The sequence below is a fragment of the Phragmites australis genome, chromosome 16, assembly GCF_958298935.1.
Source record: "Phragmites australis chromosome 16, lpPhrAust1.1, whole genome shotgun sequence".
Lineage (NCBI taxonomy): Eukaryota > Viridiplantae > Streptophyta > Magnoliopsida > Poales > Poaceae > Phragmites > Phragmites australis.
The window spans coordinates 9821561-9838421 of record NC_084936.1 but is presented as its reverse complement, the minus strand read 5'-3'; the positions used below and the strand labels follow the sequence as shown (position 1 = coordinate 9838421).

Here is a 16861-nt window from a genome sequence, read left to right as displayed (position 1 = left end):
TGTGGATGTTGATGACCTAAACATTATTGGCAATACATAAGATATCAATAAAGCATGTGATCATCTAAAGATAGAATTCAAGATGAAGGATTTGGGTAAAACCAAATTTTACTTGGGTCTACAACTCGAGCACCTTCTCTCAGAAATTATGGTACACCAAGTTGTCTATATCCAGAAAATATTGAAGAAATTCAATATGGACAAATTATATTCATCTAAAACCCTGTGGTTATTCAATTTCTAGAGATGGAGAAAGATTCATTTAGACCATGGGAAGATGGAGAAGAGATACTGGGACCCGATGTTCCATATCTTCGTACCATTTGAACACTTATGTATCTTGCAAATTACACCAGACCTGATATTGCATTTGCAGTGAACCTACTAGCTAGGTATAACACTGCTCCAACTAAACGTCATTGGACGGAAATCAAGAATATCTTTTTATATCTCTAAGGTACCAAAGATCTTGGTCTATTCTTTTAATTTTAAAGAAATCAAGATTCAAATATGATTGGCTACACTGATGCTGGCTACTTATCATATCCTCACAACGCCAGATCACAAATAGACTTCATGTTCCTACATGGTGGGACAACCATTTCATAAAAGTCTTCTAAATAGACTCTAGTGGCTACATCCATCAATCATTCTAAAATAATTGCATTATATGAGGTATCACATGAATGCGTATAGCTTCACATAATGATAAACCACATATAACAGTCATGTGGTATTGGTTCAATTAAATCACCTACCATTATCTACGAAGATAATGCTACTTGTCTTGCTCAGATACAAACAAGTTATATAAAGAGCAATATCACTAAGCATATTGCACTTAAATTGTTTTATTCTCATGAGTTACAACAACGTAGGGAGATAAATATCTTGCAAATTAAATCTTGTGATTACCTCATAGATTTATTCACAAAGTCCTTATCAACTTTAACATTTCAAAAATATGTTCATGGTATTAGTATGTGACGAATTCAAGATTTATAAGAATTATAGGGAGTCTCCTCTTGAATTTAACTTGTTCATATAACATATTGTACTCTTTTCTCTTTTTAAGTTTTACTTACAAAGTTTCTCATAAAAGGTTTTTAATGAGATAATATCTAGATAAGATCATATGTCATACGTCTTATTTTTTCTACTTGAATTTTTAAAGGAGGTATACAAGATATATCTATTGCTCTCTAAACTTGCTTATGAGTTTTTTCTTTTACAAGATTTTCTCATATGAGTTTGCAAAAAGATAATAATCAATATATGTATCATTTTCTCCTTATTTTCTCACTGAGTTTTAAAAGAGTTTTAACAGTACATCACTATTAGTCTCCTCATATTTTTCCATATGATTTTTGAAGAAGTTCTCAAGATGATATATACATAGACCGGTATTGATCAAGAGGGAGTGTTACAATCTAATATGATCAACGCCAACTGTTTGCAGTTACTTGTGCCCGTTGATGAACGGACTCCATTCGAAAAGATTGTCTCTCAAATAGACATTCCCTCGTATTGTATATATATCTCAATTATCAATGAAAGAAATAGTTTGAATCTGTGTTTATTTATTATTGTTATTTGCAATCCAGTCGTTCGCAACATTAGAGTTACAATTTTCAAAGCAGATATATTTAGAATTGTTTGATTTATAAAAATAAATAAAAATCCTCTCCCCATTTCTTCCTCTCGCTTATCACCTCCCAAAACCACTCACCACCTCTCCGTTCCCCCTGCGCCTCCATGGCCACCACGACGACCCAGCGGCAATGCTGGCTCCCGGCCTCTGCGCGACCTCCTCCTCTATTGTCTCCCCATCGGCTGCGTCCCCTCCCCACAGCGGCCGCCTCCTTCCATGTCCCTAGGCGCCGCACTGCAGCCAGAGGGAGGGGAGCCTCCCTGGCCTGCACCCCGAGGTACCAAATTATCATCGTTTCTTGGACGCGGCCGTGCAACCGCGGTGCCCATGTTCATTGCTCCGTGCTCATGAATTTTGATTGGTTTCCTTCTGCTTCGTTCCTGCAGGTGCACGTTGGAGACGGTCGGCCCTTGCTTCGATCCGCTAGGGCTCTACAAGGAGGGCCCGTCGGGGTCCAATTCTTCCCAGTCTCCCCTGTCCACCTTCTTCGGCATCCTTTCGCCGCTGTTTGGGAGCTCCGGTGGCGGCGCCAGGAGGGAGAAGGCGTCCTATGGCCGAGGAGTAGCAGGTTGCCAACACCGAGATTACCCCTTCATTTCTATCTGTTAAGCACTAAAGTGCTTTTGGAGGGGTTTGCTTTAATTGTGTGAAGTCGATAATTCTATGCCCTTGCACAAGTGGGTTGAGTTAGCGCACTGCTCGTTAGGTTAAGTTGAAGCATATCTTGGTTACAGACAACAATGTGCATACGCTGCTCGTGATGAAATTAATGAAGAATTATTATCTAGTTAGTGTTGTGGAGATGTGGGAGAAAGCTAGCATGTTAGTCGGCGAAATAGTGAGGTTCAAAAGTCAAAACAAATGCAATCTGTTTGGACTTGGTATACAGTATACCCAAATAACCTCAATACCCATGAAAACAAAAATCCCCTGTTGTCTTGATTACTGATCCAGAACCTGTATTCCATTAAAGTGTTGAAAACATGATCTTTTTCTGAGAACTTTCTTCAACTTGTGTAGCATTCCACTCTATCAATAAAGTTTAGCTCAAATCATGCTCACATTTTCCAGATACTATGAAAATATATTTTATATAGCATCTAGGCAGAGCCTCTTAGACTGCTAATGCTCAACCAATCAACTGTGACCAATTTTGTCATGCACTTGATGGAATTTACTTAATTTAGCCAATTAGGCTGTGCTATTTAAAATGTGTCTTAATCCAAGTAGCTATCTTTTGAGCAGCTGCAATTGAGGATAGTTCCATTGACATTGGTGACTTCTTCAAGGGCCCTCTACCCGGGAAGTTCCTGAAGCTCCTTGGTTACTTGGCTCTGTCTCGGCTTGGTGTGTATATACCTTTGGGTGGAGTGAACCGGGAAGCTTTTGCTGGAAATCTTGACCAGAACAGCCTGCTAGGCACTTTAGATTCTTTCTCTGGTGGAGGTATCGGCCGGCTTGGAATATGCTCCCTTGGCATTGTACCATTTATCAATTCACAGATTGTGTTTCAGCTTCTTGCCCAACTTTACCCAAAATTGCAAGACCTTCAGCGAAAAGAAGGGGAAGCTGGAAGAAAGAAGGTTCTTCAGTATACAAGATATGCTTCTGTTGGTTTTGCAATTTTCCAGGTTAGATTCCTTGAAATATTTGAGCAGCGGAATTTTTGTGTTAAGATATTGCTTTAACAGTGAAAATTCTTGGAATTTTCTATGTCATAATATTGGTTCAGTAATGAAAACTCCAAGACCTTTTCTTGTTTTTTTTTTCTGTGAGATAAGTGATTACAAAGTTGAAATGTCAAGAGCTCTCTTGGACACCTCACATGCCTTGTAGGTAGCCTGGCACCACTTAGGAGACCTCATCTAAACTGACATTTCTACCAGGGAACATTCCATTATTTGCCTTGCATCAAACATGTTACATGTCACACAACTTAGCCACAAATCTTGCAATATCAAGAGAATGTTGGATGCCTGGATTGTTTTCAATTAAAAAAGTTACAATTCCCATACGACTGTAACACGGCTCCAGTATGGCAAAGAACTAATTAGCTTCATAAAAGAAAGAGGCTGGAACTTGTTTACAGATGCTAATATGCTTTGGCAAATTACCTGTATGTTTGAAGTACATAAAAAAGAATAAATAAGTTATAGCTTACACAGTTAACTTTAAGCTTGTCTTGTCAATAATTTTGTAAAAAAGTGCTGTACTGCTAAGTCTTGTCAGCACCTGTTTGGTGTGGAATAGTGTGATCATTTATCTTGAATGCAAGTTTGTAATGTTATTCATATCTGGTGGTGTGGTAAAAAATTTAATATCCATATCGTTTCTAGGCTATTGGACAAGTTCTTTATCTCCGTCCTTATGTGAATGACTTCAGCACAGAATGGGTTCTAACATCGGTGACATTATTGACGCTTGGATCAGTCTTTACTACTTACATTGGTGAAAGAATATCTGATCTGAAACTTGGGAATGGAACATCTCTTCTTATATTTACAAGTATAATATCGTATTTGCCTGCATCATTTGGGAGGACAGTTGCACAGGCATTTCAAGATGGGAATTATGTTGGACTTCTCACAATCGTATTGTCATTCTTTTTCTTAGTTCTTGGGATTGTCTATGTCCAAGTAAGTGAATTGTCATTATTCAAGATATGTACAGACATCCTTTCAATGTGCTAATTGCCTAATTCAGATTATTTGGAGGATTTCAGGAAGCTGAGCGGAAAATACTGCTCAACTATGCTTCTCGATACAGCAGTCGAACTGGGGGGCTCCAGAGATCTGCATATCTTCCATTTAAGGTTTGATACTGAATATAATTTTATTCAATTCGTGAATTTCCATATATTTTGCATGTGGAAGGTGAGTGAGTTTTGATTTGACATTTTGGTACTTCTTCTGATGTGAAATATTTAGTATTTTTAAACTACCATAAACATGGATGTGATTAAATTTGTGATACCGTGTAAATTTGCTCTAGTCAACGTACATCATATGTTGCATGAATGACTTTCATTATATACATTTGGTAACTTTGGTTTCGACGTTTTGTGCTGAACATGAGTAGACCTGAAAGTTGGTATGGAAAAATATGTGTTATTCGCAAGCATGCTGTTATCTGTCGCAGACCTTCTAAACCTTCACTTTAGTGGCTTGCATTTCAACACATAATGTTTAGATTCGACTTTATAATGTTTTTCTTAATTAATTGTGTTGAACTGTTGTGGGGGCAGTGTAATGTCTGAGAGGACAAATTAACGATCAAAATCATTTTTATATGTCATATGTATGAAAGAGAACTAGAGCAATTCACCCAAATGTTCTTGTAGATTTGACCCAACAAAAAGTTGGAGCCTGTTAGGCTGCTCATAGTTTACCTGTTCTTAATGAAGTTGCCCCCCCCCCCCCCCCCCCTAAAACATTTCTTTGTTTCATCTTTCATACTCATAATCGCCCTGATATTAACTTCCTTTTTTGTGCAACATTGCAAACTACCAAAGGATGTAGTAATTACTTCTATACCATTATGAGCAGGTCAACAGTTCTGGTGTCATGCCTATCATATTTTCTACATCTTCACTGGCTTTGCCTGGTACCTTGGCACGGTTCACTGGCTTAGAGTTTCTTAAGAAGGCTGCTATAGCCCTTAATCCAGGAGGTAAACTATCTAGATTTCTAGTTCACTAAAAACTGCTGCCTTTTCCAGGAGAATGCTGACGCCCATGAAGTTCTTGTTCATAAGTTAATCCCATTATGTTAATTTTCTGCTGTAGGTGCTCTGTATCTTCCAACTAATGTATTGCTTATAGCCTTTTTCAATTACTATTACACATTTCTCCAATTGGATCCTGATGATCTTAGTGAGCAATTGAAGCGGCAAGGCGCTTCAATACCACTTGTGAGGCCAGGAAAAAGTACAGCTGCTTTTATTAAAACAGTGAGTTTTACTCTTCTGTTATAATAGATGCTCTTTGTCAATTCAGATGTACATGTTCCAACTTGTTACCTAATGCTTGTAATGTATAAGCTGTCCATATACAACTTCAAATTGGACGCATTCCCCTCAACAAATAAACTCTTGGGCTAACAAAATCCCACTTGGTGGGGACTTGGGAAGTTGTTGGTGGGTCCCAAGGGCCTCTATTTTTCATTATAAAACTAATAAACCAGAAAAAAGATTTATTGTTTTGTGGAAGAAACTTTGGACCCATAAATAGCTGAGTTTTTGCTTTTGGAAGTTTTTGAGTGAGTGCAGCTGAAAATGAGTACAAAAAAATTGCTAATGATGTGGGTTGGATTTTGCCGATTCTTGGATATGAAAATATCAAATGCGATACATCAAACTGGCATGTCCACTGACTCATGTGTGGCGTTTGAAATGTTTTCATAAGGCTAGCTAATTTTCTGAAACTCCTGTATGGGAATGATGGTTTTTTAAAAAAAAAAAAATTCAGTAGCTGTTAGATAGGTGGTCCTTATTTTTATGTGGTAACTCTTCTCGTACTTGATTAAACAGTATAGTAACAATCGCATACCAGAGTTGGGAACTGTTTGCAGATGATATTTTAATTTATGTGTTTGGTTGCAATATCGTAACTAACTAACTATTGTGGAACTTGGCCACATTGTTAAAAGTCGTTAATAATTCAAGAAGCTGACATAAAATGTCATACATCCTGTCCAAATGGGTTGGTTGAATATTAGTCCATGATGGTGACATGGGTTAGATAGTTGGTCCAGAACCTTACACAGAGCAAAAATGTTGCATATTTTACAGTGGCTTTTTAATCCTTATGGACTTTGAGAATTCATAAAGCTATTCATATGTTGCATACATGATTTATATGTTGCACTGCATGATGTTGATTAGCTCTTTGAAAGAATCATGGTTATTACGGTGGTAAGGCGAGGCGAGGCGCCTGACTACCTTCACACCTTTTAGGCGAGTATGGCATGAGGCGAGGCGACACCATACTCACTTCACATGAAAAGAAAGCATGTTCAGTAGCAGACAGCAATACACAAGTAAATGAGTAGCAAGCAGTACACTAGCAGGCACTAATAGCAAGCAGTAGCAGACTGTCGATTGTCAAAGAGGAAGAGCCCAGCAGATGGAGGAGTCCACAACGGAGGTGCAGGCGAGCAGAGGATAGATCCGGCGGACCGCACCACTATGGATTGAGCAGGCGACGGCGGACTGGGGAGGCGACGGTGGAGTGGCAGACCGGTAGACTCAACACAGGAGGGTAGGAGGTGGCGTTGACGGACCGGCGTGCTGAACTGGGGATGCGGGCAGGCGGCGACAGCGGATCTAGTGTTCTGGAGAGATGGCAGTGCATGCGTCTGGTGATCTGGTCTACCCTTGCTCTCTCTCTCTCTCTCTCCTTTCCCTGCACACGCTTTGCCGTTCTCTGTTATTTTCCCTATGCGCTCTCCTTCGACCTCGCAGCACCCGCCTTGCGCGATACGTCGTCGAGGCGCACTAAGGCGACGCCTAAGCGATGCCACACTGGGCAAGGCAGACGCCACATCGCAATCAGGTGAGTCGATGGCTGCGGCGAGCATCGGCGACCACCTCGATGCCTAATCGTCGATTATGGAAAGAATCGGACAACATTCCTCATAATTATGGATCCTTACTACCGGAAATCTGGGAACCCTGTTTGAGAAGGAGCGTAAAATAATATTTACCTCACATTTGACATTTTTGAATACTTAGCATTCCTAGTACACTGAACCGGATGTCTTATGTATGCATGTATGCAAGAAAGAAAATTTGACTCTTTAGCAGTGCCTTTTTTTGGAAAAATAAACGTGTGAGCATCGACTTCAGTAAGAAACCAATCAACAGAATTCGACTACATCTAATATTACAGACCACTAAGCCAAACAAACTTGAAATCCATTGTGAACAGACAAACAAGCACAATAAATAAGGACAAGAAATGCATCATCCATGAATTTGCCAACTATCCGCCCCTTATATTGTACTGAAATAATTATATCTCATTGCAGGTTCTTAGTCGTATATCTGTCCTGGGATCTGCCTTTCTGGCTGTGCTAGCTGCTGGACCATCTGTGGTTGAGCAAATAAGTCACTTGACAGCATTCCGGGGATTCGCTGGTACGTCAGTGCTTATCCTTGTTGGATGTGCAACTGACACAGCCCGGAAAGTTCAAGCAGAAATAATTTCTCAGAAATATAAGAATATCGAGTTCTATGATGTCAACCGTTTTGACCAATAATTGATCTCATTGGTCATTCGTTTCAACCTGTACTTACCTTCTCCATTGTACAATCTAGTATTGGGTCTTTTACTAAGCATTTTATTATTATTCACTTGGATCTTATTGTGTTTCTACTGTGTATAGCACTCAGATCTATTTTGAAGTTGCAGAAATCATACATCTGTATACTAACATGTCAAAACACTGAAATCTTAAAGCTATGGATGCTCATTGTTATTCAGCATTCATGTTGCTGACTGATCTAACATTAATTGTTGTACTTCAGAATATGGAATTTAAATTATGATTCCGTTCCATATTTCTTCTGTTTTACTTTATTGGAGAAACTGAAGAATTAACTGAGTGGGCAAGGCTTCATAAGAAAGGGTGAGATAGACAGAATAAAAAGGTCTGGAGAGTTGAACTTAGCTGTTTCACTTTTTGCACATATACCTTGTGTTATTGGCAACTCCACTTTAGCTTGAGTGCTTTGAACATGTGCAGCTCATTTTCTCATCTTTCTTATTTGGATACCCCTTCTCATATATTTTTTATCTAGAGATTTCATTAGTATGTGACTAAATGCTGCTTTTTTTTGTGCAATATCTATGTTTGACTCATGCTAACTTTTATTAGACCAATATGTTTTCATTCATCTTACACCTGGAGTTGACATCACATTTAGTAATATTATAGTGTTTGCGGTATCCATTGAACCATTGTTCAATGAGCAATAGAACCATGAAAGAATGATTTACGATTGAGAGGGTTATGAAAAGTTAGGAGCTTTAGCTATCACGCAGAGACTGAGGTCATCTGTTTGATTAACCTGTTTACCACTCACATCATTTGACTCTATGAATGCAGGTTATTTGCTATTCTGTGTCATCTCTGCAGAGAAACTTTGTAGTCCTACCGTATATTCTGCACCCAAGAAATAAAATCTAGCAATTTTTTTTAAAAAATAAGGTCAATTAAACACCATTCTGACATAATTTATTTACATCAGTGCATATGATATGCTTGCTAGTTAAGTGATCAGCCATGGAGAAATCAGGATCCTCGGGCTGTCCTGCGCTTTTGCAAAGATTGTGGTAATCTTTGAGACTGAAAGCTCTGCTTCCTGTGACATAGAGCTGGAAGAACCATCAATATTCTGATACTCCGCCTTGTTGAGATGGTAATGGATCAGTGATAAAAATGATCTCCACCCTAGGTTGTCAGGATCGGGATCCTAGGTAGGATCGCTTTTTGCATGATAGGATCAGATCGTGAATTGGATCATAGAATTATGATTCTATCAGATTTTAGAAAATACATATATTTAATATAATAATTGCAATATGTTCTAAGAATGGATATTTACAATGTTGATTTTGGTAAATTTAGTTAGATTTTGTAAATTTGAGTGCACTCTTCATATCAATTTCAAATTAACTTAATTTTAAATATTATTTTTTCATAATTCAATCATTTAACTTAGTTAATAAGAAGTATTACCCAAGTTTAGAAGTTAACAATAATGTTATCAGGATCGGGATCCCATGTTTGATCCTACCGATCCTATGTGATCCAACATGATTCTACTTGATAATACACACAGGATCATTGATCTATGAAATTAAGATCCACAGACCGATACAGATTGTTCCGGCTTCGTAGGATTCTAAGATACATATCGGGATCTTGGCAACCTTGCTTCCACCTGCAGCTCAGGCTTCTTTCTGCCATCTTCTGTCGGTTCCTGTGCCTTTGCCATGCAGACTGGATGAAGCAGGCTGCCCATGTTCTCCAATGGTACGAGCGAAATTGGAGCATGTGCTGAAGGTGCTTGGTATGCACCATCCTGAATGTGCTGGCCACAAACTTCAGGTCATCTGCTTGCAGGGAGAATGCCTCAAACTCACTGATTGTTCAGACCATTCTTGTTGATGAGGGGTAGCTGTCATCAGAGCCGGGAAGCAATGCCCATGTAAGCAACTCCTCGCCACAAAAATCACCCGGTTTTAGGATGATGGAATTGAAGAAATCCATCCAGCCACCATCAGTTGTGGAGCTTTCTATCTTCCCATGGATTATGAAGAGCATCACCTTGACAGGGTCTCCCTCATGGGATTGACACTGTTTTATGTCTCGACGAAGATCCACAGGTAGCTGTCTCGGGATTGAATCCTCTTCAACTCCCTGTGTTGTAGTCCACTTGTATTCCCAGAAGTGACTGATGCGATTCCGCAAATCATCAGCTATTTGATGATCTGTCATCCAAACCTCCATTTATGTTTTCTTTATTCTCCAGTCTTCAGCGTTTGTAGAAAGAGATCTCATGTATATCTGTGGAGGATTTATTTTCCTCATTAGATCGACTACATAAGTATACTGCTAGCAAGATGGCTATTTGTTTTTGTTGAATCTTGAAATAACTTACCAGCATGTTGCCAATTAGCTGAGCAAACAAACCGATGCTGAGAAGGGTTAGCCCTATGGCAAATAGGTTTTCACCAATGAAGTAACTTGGTCACCAAAGAATTGCCAAACGTGCTGATACCCAAAACATTAAAAGAAAGGGCATTTCATTTCATTTCATTGGTAAGGACAAGTTGTTGCATGATACTACTACAGTGCAATGATTATCTGGGATAATGCAGAGCTTGAACTGTCAACATGCATAGGGTTAGTGTTGAGATATACTAACGTCAGCTGTTGTTGTCCCCGCCACAGGGAGTAGAAATACTTCTCAGAAAATGATGTGAGCACTCCATTTCGCAATATGCCATAGTTGATACTGGCACTATTACTCTTAACATTGCAAAATTTGTGAAGACATTTGTGCTATTTGCCCAATTTTGACTGTCGCTTGATGTTGCGTATTGACATTCAAGAAACTTGGTATCACATGGTAGTTTGTTCATGATCTTGTCCTCAATAGAGCATTGTGTTTCCCAGCATGTCTTCTGCCGACCCACTGCAAGGAGATAGTATATTGCTCTGACCACTTGATGGGAAAGTATCACATGAAGCACTATTTATTTCATGGGACATAAAGAAAAAAAAAAATCCCTGGGACTTAATATTTAAGACCCAAAGTCTTACACAAAGTGCCTTAAATGCTTGTGAATATTGATGGGATTAGCACTACTCAGGTCCCTGGTGCTAAAGCTACTATTTTGAAATGGTTCATATGATCCTAGGAGCACTTTGGTTACCTTGTCCATACCATGATTTATTCTCTTCATGTGTTCTCATTTAGTTTTGCTATACCTTTAAGGCTTTAATCTGGATTTCGTAATATGGTAATTCTTAGTATAATTTCAAGAATAAAATGCAAAGACTCACATGACTTGTGACCAGTTACAGAAATAGGTCGTAGATAGCGACATCCCACCTATTTTTAGCAATAAATCCTCCTGTCTTAATAATGTTTATGCTGAGCTGGATTATGACTTTGATCTAACTGTAGATTGCACCAAGATTATTAGGAATAAAGGGGCACTGATATGTTTGAAGCTCAGAGATGGCATAACTGCCCACACAAGAATCTGCACATGCAAAGAAGGTGCATTAGAACTCAGTAGTCGCACATATCAGTCCATTCGGATTGCAGTTGTGCAATTTTCTAAAAATGACACGTACTTGTGGAACAGGCAATGCAGCAACTAGGTTGATGAAGAAGTCCATTCTGATGTATCTGTATGCAATCTTTTTAGGATATGTGACAAGCTCACACTTGGCAAGCACTTTGGAGGCTGGATCAACATATGCTGTGCAAAATCTTGTGGATATGTGAACTATGAAGAACATGTCGACAAGAGACCGGAGATAAGTGAGTATGATCACCAAATCGTGGTTCATTCTCATGTGCAATTGGGGGTATGTGCCCTCAACGATTAGCAAGAAGAAGAGAGGATCAACGCTGTGAGAAGCCACACAAGAGACAAGATGCAGTTCCATATCTGTGCGGTGTTGCCTCCAGGGTCTAGAATCCAATTTTACCAGCTTGTCCATTTTCTGGAGCAATCTTTTAACTGACGCAGAGACGGAGTTTCATTGAGGCCAAGGGGAGCCTTGACCCCCCTCCCCCCAACATTTGTTCAACTACATAGTAAAAGTAGCAGTATTTTAGGTGATTTTGTTAATTAAGCTTCAAAGTGACCATCTCTACCTTGCTTAGTTCATCATCTATCATTTAGTGTTGCCCCCTTCTAATTTTGGGTCCAAGCTCTGACATTGAACTTAGGTGTTGTCTTGCTGCCTACTGTTTTAGCTGAAGCTGTGCCTGTGTTCTGTTGTTTGTCTTTTGCTTCGTTCATACTAGGATTAAACCTGCAGAGTTCAAAATTCATGGAAAATCATGTTATTGAAGTTGTAGCAATGGAGATGTACATATTTTTGAGACTGCAATTGATGTATTTTGTTGCCAGTCAATGAAAAGCGGTAATACGTGTATTTTGTAAGCAATTACAGTATCACACTATAATAGCTCATGTTTTACTGGATCTACCATGATCAATTGCCATGTTTGTCTTATCCTCTATACGCAACTCATTGTCTCATTGACATGCTGGGCTAGACTTCACAGTGAGGCAATGGGGTATTCATAAGTATTCAGTGGCATACAAGGAAATCATAATCTATAAATGAGTGATGGTTTGGTGATACATAGTAGAAGATCTACAATATTCTCTGTTTGTCCTTTTTGTCATATACATGACAATATTTGTTCCTTATACCATAAGACGCTTTACACAATTTAACAAACTTTTATTCAGTTATTCAAGATAAAGAAACTAAACATACGAATTCAACTAGTTCTTTTCTATATAAATCCAAAGATGAAACAATATTCTTACAATAGGTGAAAAAACATTGTGTCCGTATGGGTAGAGTTTAGAACATCAAAATTATTTTGATATTTTTGAGCTAGATTTCCAATATATTTCAAAAGATTCAAACTGCAGATAAAAAATCTCGCAAAATTTGCCAGAGACTCTTTTGAAAATTTGAATGGAATAACTCGCGATCGATTCAATACCATGCAAGCTTGCAACTTCCATAAAATGCACGACAACGGAGAAAACCAGGCATGGCTTTCCAAGACTTCTTCCACAACTCACAGAATTGTCTCACTCACCTCATCATTTCCTTGTCAATCCCTTCACAGGAGCTTCTCTTCACTGGCAGGTTACAATCCTTTAATCTCTTTCTCAACCAAATTTCGTAAAAGATATTCCACAGCAAAAACAGAATTACCATAGCTTCAAAACTGCCCTCACTCTACCAACTGCAGGAGAGACGATACCACCATGACCTAGAAGCTTCTAGAAGTCTCTTTTCTCACTCTTCTCAAGGAAAACAATGGAGAAGAAAGAGGGAGAGAGAAGCCTCCATAGCCACGGGAGGAGAGAGGGGGCTTGACTTCCCTGAGCTATTCCTTATAAATATACATGGGGATATGTGCTATTCATTGTTGGATACAAAGTGTGAAAAAGTATGATGTTAATATATACTAATATATATACTTGGATATGAGCTATTCATTATTGGGACGGTGACACCAGGAGAAGGAATTCTTGGAAAAAATTAAGCAAAATAATGTGCTTCTGTTGGGAGCTTGGAACCGAGTGAGTGTGAACCATGAATATGTTAGATTCTTGGGAAGAGCCGGTAATGACTCTTCCTTATCGAGTAGTGCATCGTATAAAAAATTGATTTTAAGTTTTATAGTTCTAGAATGGGAAAATATGTGCCACTACATTGTCCACTATATCAAACCGCTTTACTAGATGCATATCAATGTTACACAGTACGGGGATACGGATACGGGGATACGGGGATATGACATTTTCCAAAAATAGCAATACGGGGATACGGTAAACCCCAAATACAATATTACAACCATAGTTGAATATTATCCATTACATAATAATATCAATATATCATAGAAATATAGGATAAAGAAACATGCTAAGCTCATCAAGAAGTGATAAGAACTCAATCTTCCCCTCCTAATATCTCCTCCTCAAATTCTGGCTCATCAAGTGTCAGATCGGCACCTTCTAAAAAGCCAACACCAACAAAGCTCTCGGTGCCATCTCCCCTGACATCCCACATTCGGCTTGGCCCACTTTGATAATCATTGGACTTCCTTGAAAGAAGACGCAAGTTGTTATGCACAAACACCAAATCCTCGGCTCGCTCAGGAGTGAGCTTATTCCTCTTCATGCTATGTATAAAAGCATATGTGCTCCAATTCCTCTCACAGCAAGAGGAAGATGCAGGCTGCCCAAGTAGCTTCAAGGTTAAATCTTTCAACTCTGGGGTGTGAACTCCATAAGTGCCCCACAATTATTTTGTCTCAAAATGGGCTCTATCCTCAACTGAGTTAGGGTCATCAAAGGCACCCAAAAATAGAGAGAAATCAGCAAATTGTGTCTTGATTTTCCTTAAGTCATCCGGATCCAGAAAGAACTTTCTAAAACATTTGTTCCTCTCAGTATTAATTTCAATATCATTATTTGGGCTGACACGACCAAATACTTCATTAAGCCAAGCTGGACTATAGTATCTATCATCACCACAATAACAAAAAGAATCATCAAGATTGTGCAATTCAAAACATTTAAATGACAATGTAAGGTTGATATTTTTTTTTACCTTGGATTTAGTGAGTGTGCCAAACACTGGAGAGGAGTATTACTCTTGCCCCATCTAGATAGTAAAATGCCTTGAACAACATAAAAAAGACACTTGTACCACCATTCACAATTCCCTCCTTCCGATAGATACAAGCTCTCACCTAAGATATATAAAAAAATCAGCAAGTATAGGACACAAAATCAGCAAGCATAAACAACAAAATGTCAAAATCAGCACATCATCTTCTCTATCATGGAGTCCCACATCTCATAGACCAAATGGAGACATGGCTTGTCCGTGTCAGCTGCTCGTAGCATTGAATAAATGGGATCGGTGAAATCAACAATGTATTTAACTTGATCCCACCATATATCATTGAGAATCTTTTCCTTCACCACTTGAGCTTTGGTTGGATCGTCCTCCCTATAAGCCATCCACTTGTCACCAACAACCATGAGCACCAATGCTTCCTTGATAAGCAAGAACCTCTTCAACATGATAATGACACTAGCAAATCTTGTTTCCGCAACTGCAAGAAACTTGAGTTTGGTAAACTCATTGAACATGGACAACCTCATGCCATGATTCATGATGTAATTCTTGATATAGGAGGCATCTTCTGAGATGTGCTTGATCCAAACAAGTTCTTTATTGTCGCCTTCATCGTCCTTTGGAGCACAAATATTCTTCAATGCAAGGTTGAGGGTGTGCACAATGCAAGGAGTCCAAAAGATGTTCTTGTACTTTGATTCAATCATCAATCCAGCGGCTTTGCAATTTACCGCATTGTCAGTGATCACTTGGACCACATTCTTTGATCCAACTTCCTCTATCACCTCCTTCAACCTATCGAAGATATATTCCTTGCTTTTCACCTATCAAGAGTTCAAGACAGGAAGACCATAAAGTACCAAAAAAAGACCAAAAAGACAAGCTCAAATTGATTTTTTACCTCTCCTTCAGAGTCAATTGATTTTAGAAAAATTGGAGCACCCTCTGTCACAGCTATAAAATTTAAAATTGGGCGTCTTTGTAGATCAGTCCAGCCATCAGCTACAATAGTCACTCCTTTGAAGGGCCACGTGGATTTGATAGGTTGAAGCATCCTCTCAACATGTGCCTTCTCTTTTTGAAGAAGAGTTGTCCTCAATGCATTATATCTCGGGGGCATATAACCACCCATTTTGTTGTTGGCAACAAAATTGTAAGACGCCCGATAATTGGGGTTCCTTGCCACATTGAAGGGAAGCCCTAAAAAATAAAGTACTAGCATGCTTCAAACGAAATGAGAAATGCAAAATACAAGTACAACATAATTAATTGCAATTCTGCAAACCTGCAGTGTAGAACTATCTTGCAATATGACCATCGGCAATGTGTCGGGTTTCAGCGTTAAAACTTTCAGAAATCTCTGATTGCTTCCCTTTTCTTTTCTTTGATGATGGTGGCAAGCCTGAATCTTCAAAAGGGGGTAAGCGAAGTAGCTTATTCCTAGGGGTACTATTTGTTACAACCTCTGTAGCTTCATGATCTTCCTTACGAAGTTGCTCAAGGATAGGGTATGAAATCTTCTCACAAATCGCAACACCCATATTTCTCACCTTCAGAAGATGAGACCTCACAATTCAATAGCTGAAGATGAGACCTCACTCTTGAATAGCTGCCCGGATAATCTTTTTCACAAAAATGACACCTAAATCTCGCATTGCCTCCACGGCCGGGTGTCACATATCTGGTAACATGAGCCTACAATGGATATTTGGGGTTCCTGTACTCAGTTTCTTCATTTTCTGTTTCATGACTACCAACAGAGGATCATGTTCCTATTCCACTTCCACTTCCACTTGATGCCATTGCGATGCCTCAGCTCCTAGTCCTAGCAGAGGAAGATGGGAGGGGCGGCGCGCCTTACCTGCTCTGTCCTAGCCTCCTGGGAGAGCGGCGACGCCCGGCGAACAGCTCACGTGGCCGGACCTGCGCGCCTGCTCTGTCCTTGGGAGAGGGGCGGCGGCGGAGAGGAGGCAGCGGCAAAGAGGAGGGCGTGGTGCCGGCGAAGAGGAGGGGAAGTGGCACGCGTGTGCGGCGGCGGTGGAGAGGAGGAGGGGCGACGGCCCTGTCCGGTGGCGGCGGAGAGGAGGAGGGGCGGCGGCCCTGTCCGGTGGCGGCGGCCCTGTCTGGTGGCGGCGGAGAGGAGGGCTAGCGGAGAGGAGAAGGGGCAGCACGCCTGTGCGGTGGCGGCAGAGAGGAGAACCTTCTAGTGACCAGAGGCAACAGGCAAGTGCTCCTCTCAAAACACTCACACATGGGCTGGGCCGTATTTCGGGTCGTATCCCCTGCA

The 16861-nt window shown here is 39.8% G+C and overlaps 1 protein-coding gene and 1 pseudogene across 1 annotated transcript; one reads left to right on the top strand and one right to left on the bottom strand.

Moving 5' to 3' along the window:
• Nucleotides 1-1690: 1690 nt before the first annotated feature.
• LOC133895540 (preprotein translocase subunit SECY, chloroplastic-like) lies at nucleotides 1691-8131 on the top strand. The gene is made up of 8 exons (XM_062335944.1): nucleotides 1691-1928; nucleotides 2038-2219; nucleotides 2897-3282; nucleotides 3988-4287; nucleotides 4374-4463; nucleotides 5197-5320; nucleotides 5436-5599; nucleotides 7678-8131. Exons 1-8 carry the CDS (start codon nucleotides 1756-1758, stop codon nucleotides 7906-7908), a joined length of 1650 nt encoding a protein of 549 aa, XP_062191928.1. The 5' UTR covers nucleotides 1691-1755; the 3' UTR covers nucleotides 7909-8131.
• A 1364-nt stretch (nucleotides 8132-9495) lies between these two features.
• LOC133895045 (cyclic nucleotide-gated ion channel 17-like) lies at nucleotides 9496-10321 on the bottom strand (annotated as a pseudogene).
• Nucleotides 10322-16861: the final 6540 nt, after the last annotated feature.

What these genes read in the sequence shown, in the direction of transcription:
- LOC133895540 (XM_062335944.1), top strand. Translation starts at nt 1,756, where the DNA reads ATGGCCACCACGACGACCCAGCGGCAATGCTGGCTCCCGGCCTCTGCG. An exon ending in TTGGGATTGTCTATGTCCAA is followed by an intron (nt 4,288 to 4,373) that starts GTAAGTGAATTG and finishes GGAGGATTTCAG; the next exon opens with GAAGCTGAGCGGAAAATACT. An exon ending in TATAGCCCTTAATCCAGGAG is followed by an intron (nt 5,321 to 5,435) that starts GTAAACTATCTA and finishes TTTCTGCTGTAG; the next exon opens with GTGCTCTGTATCTTCCAACT.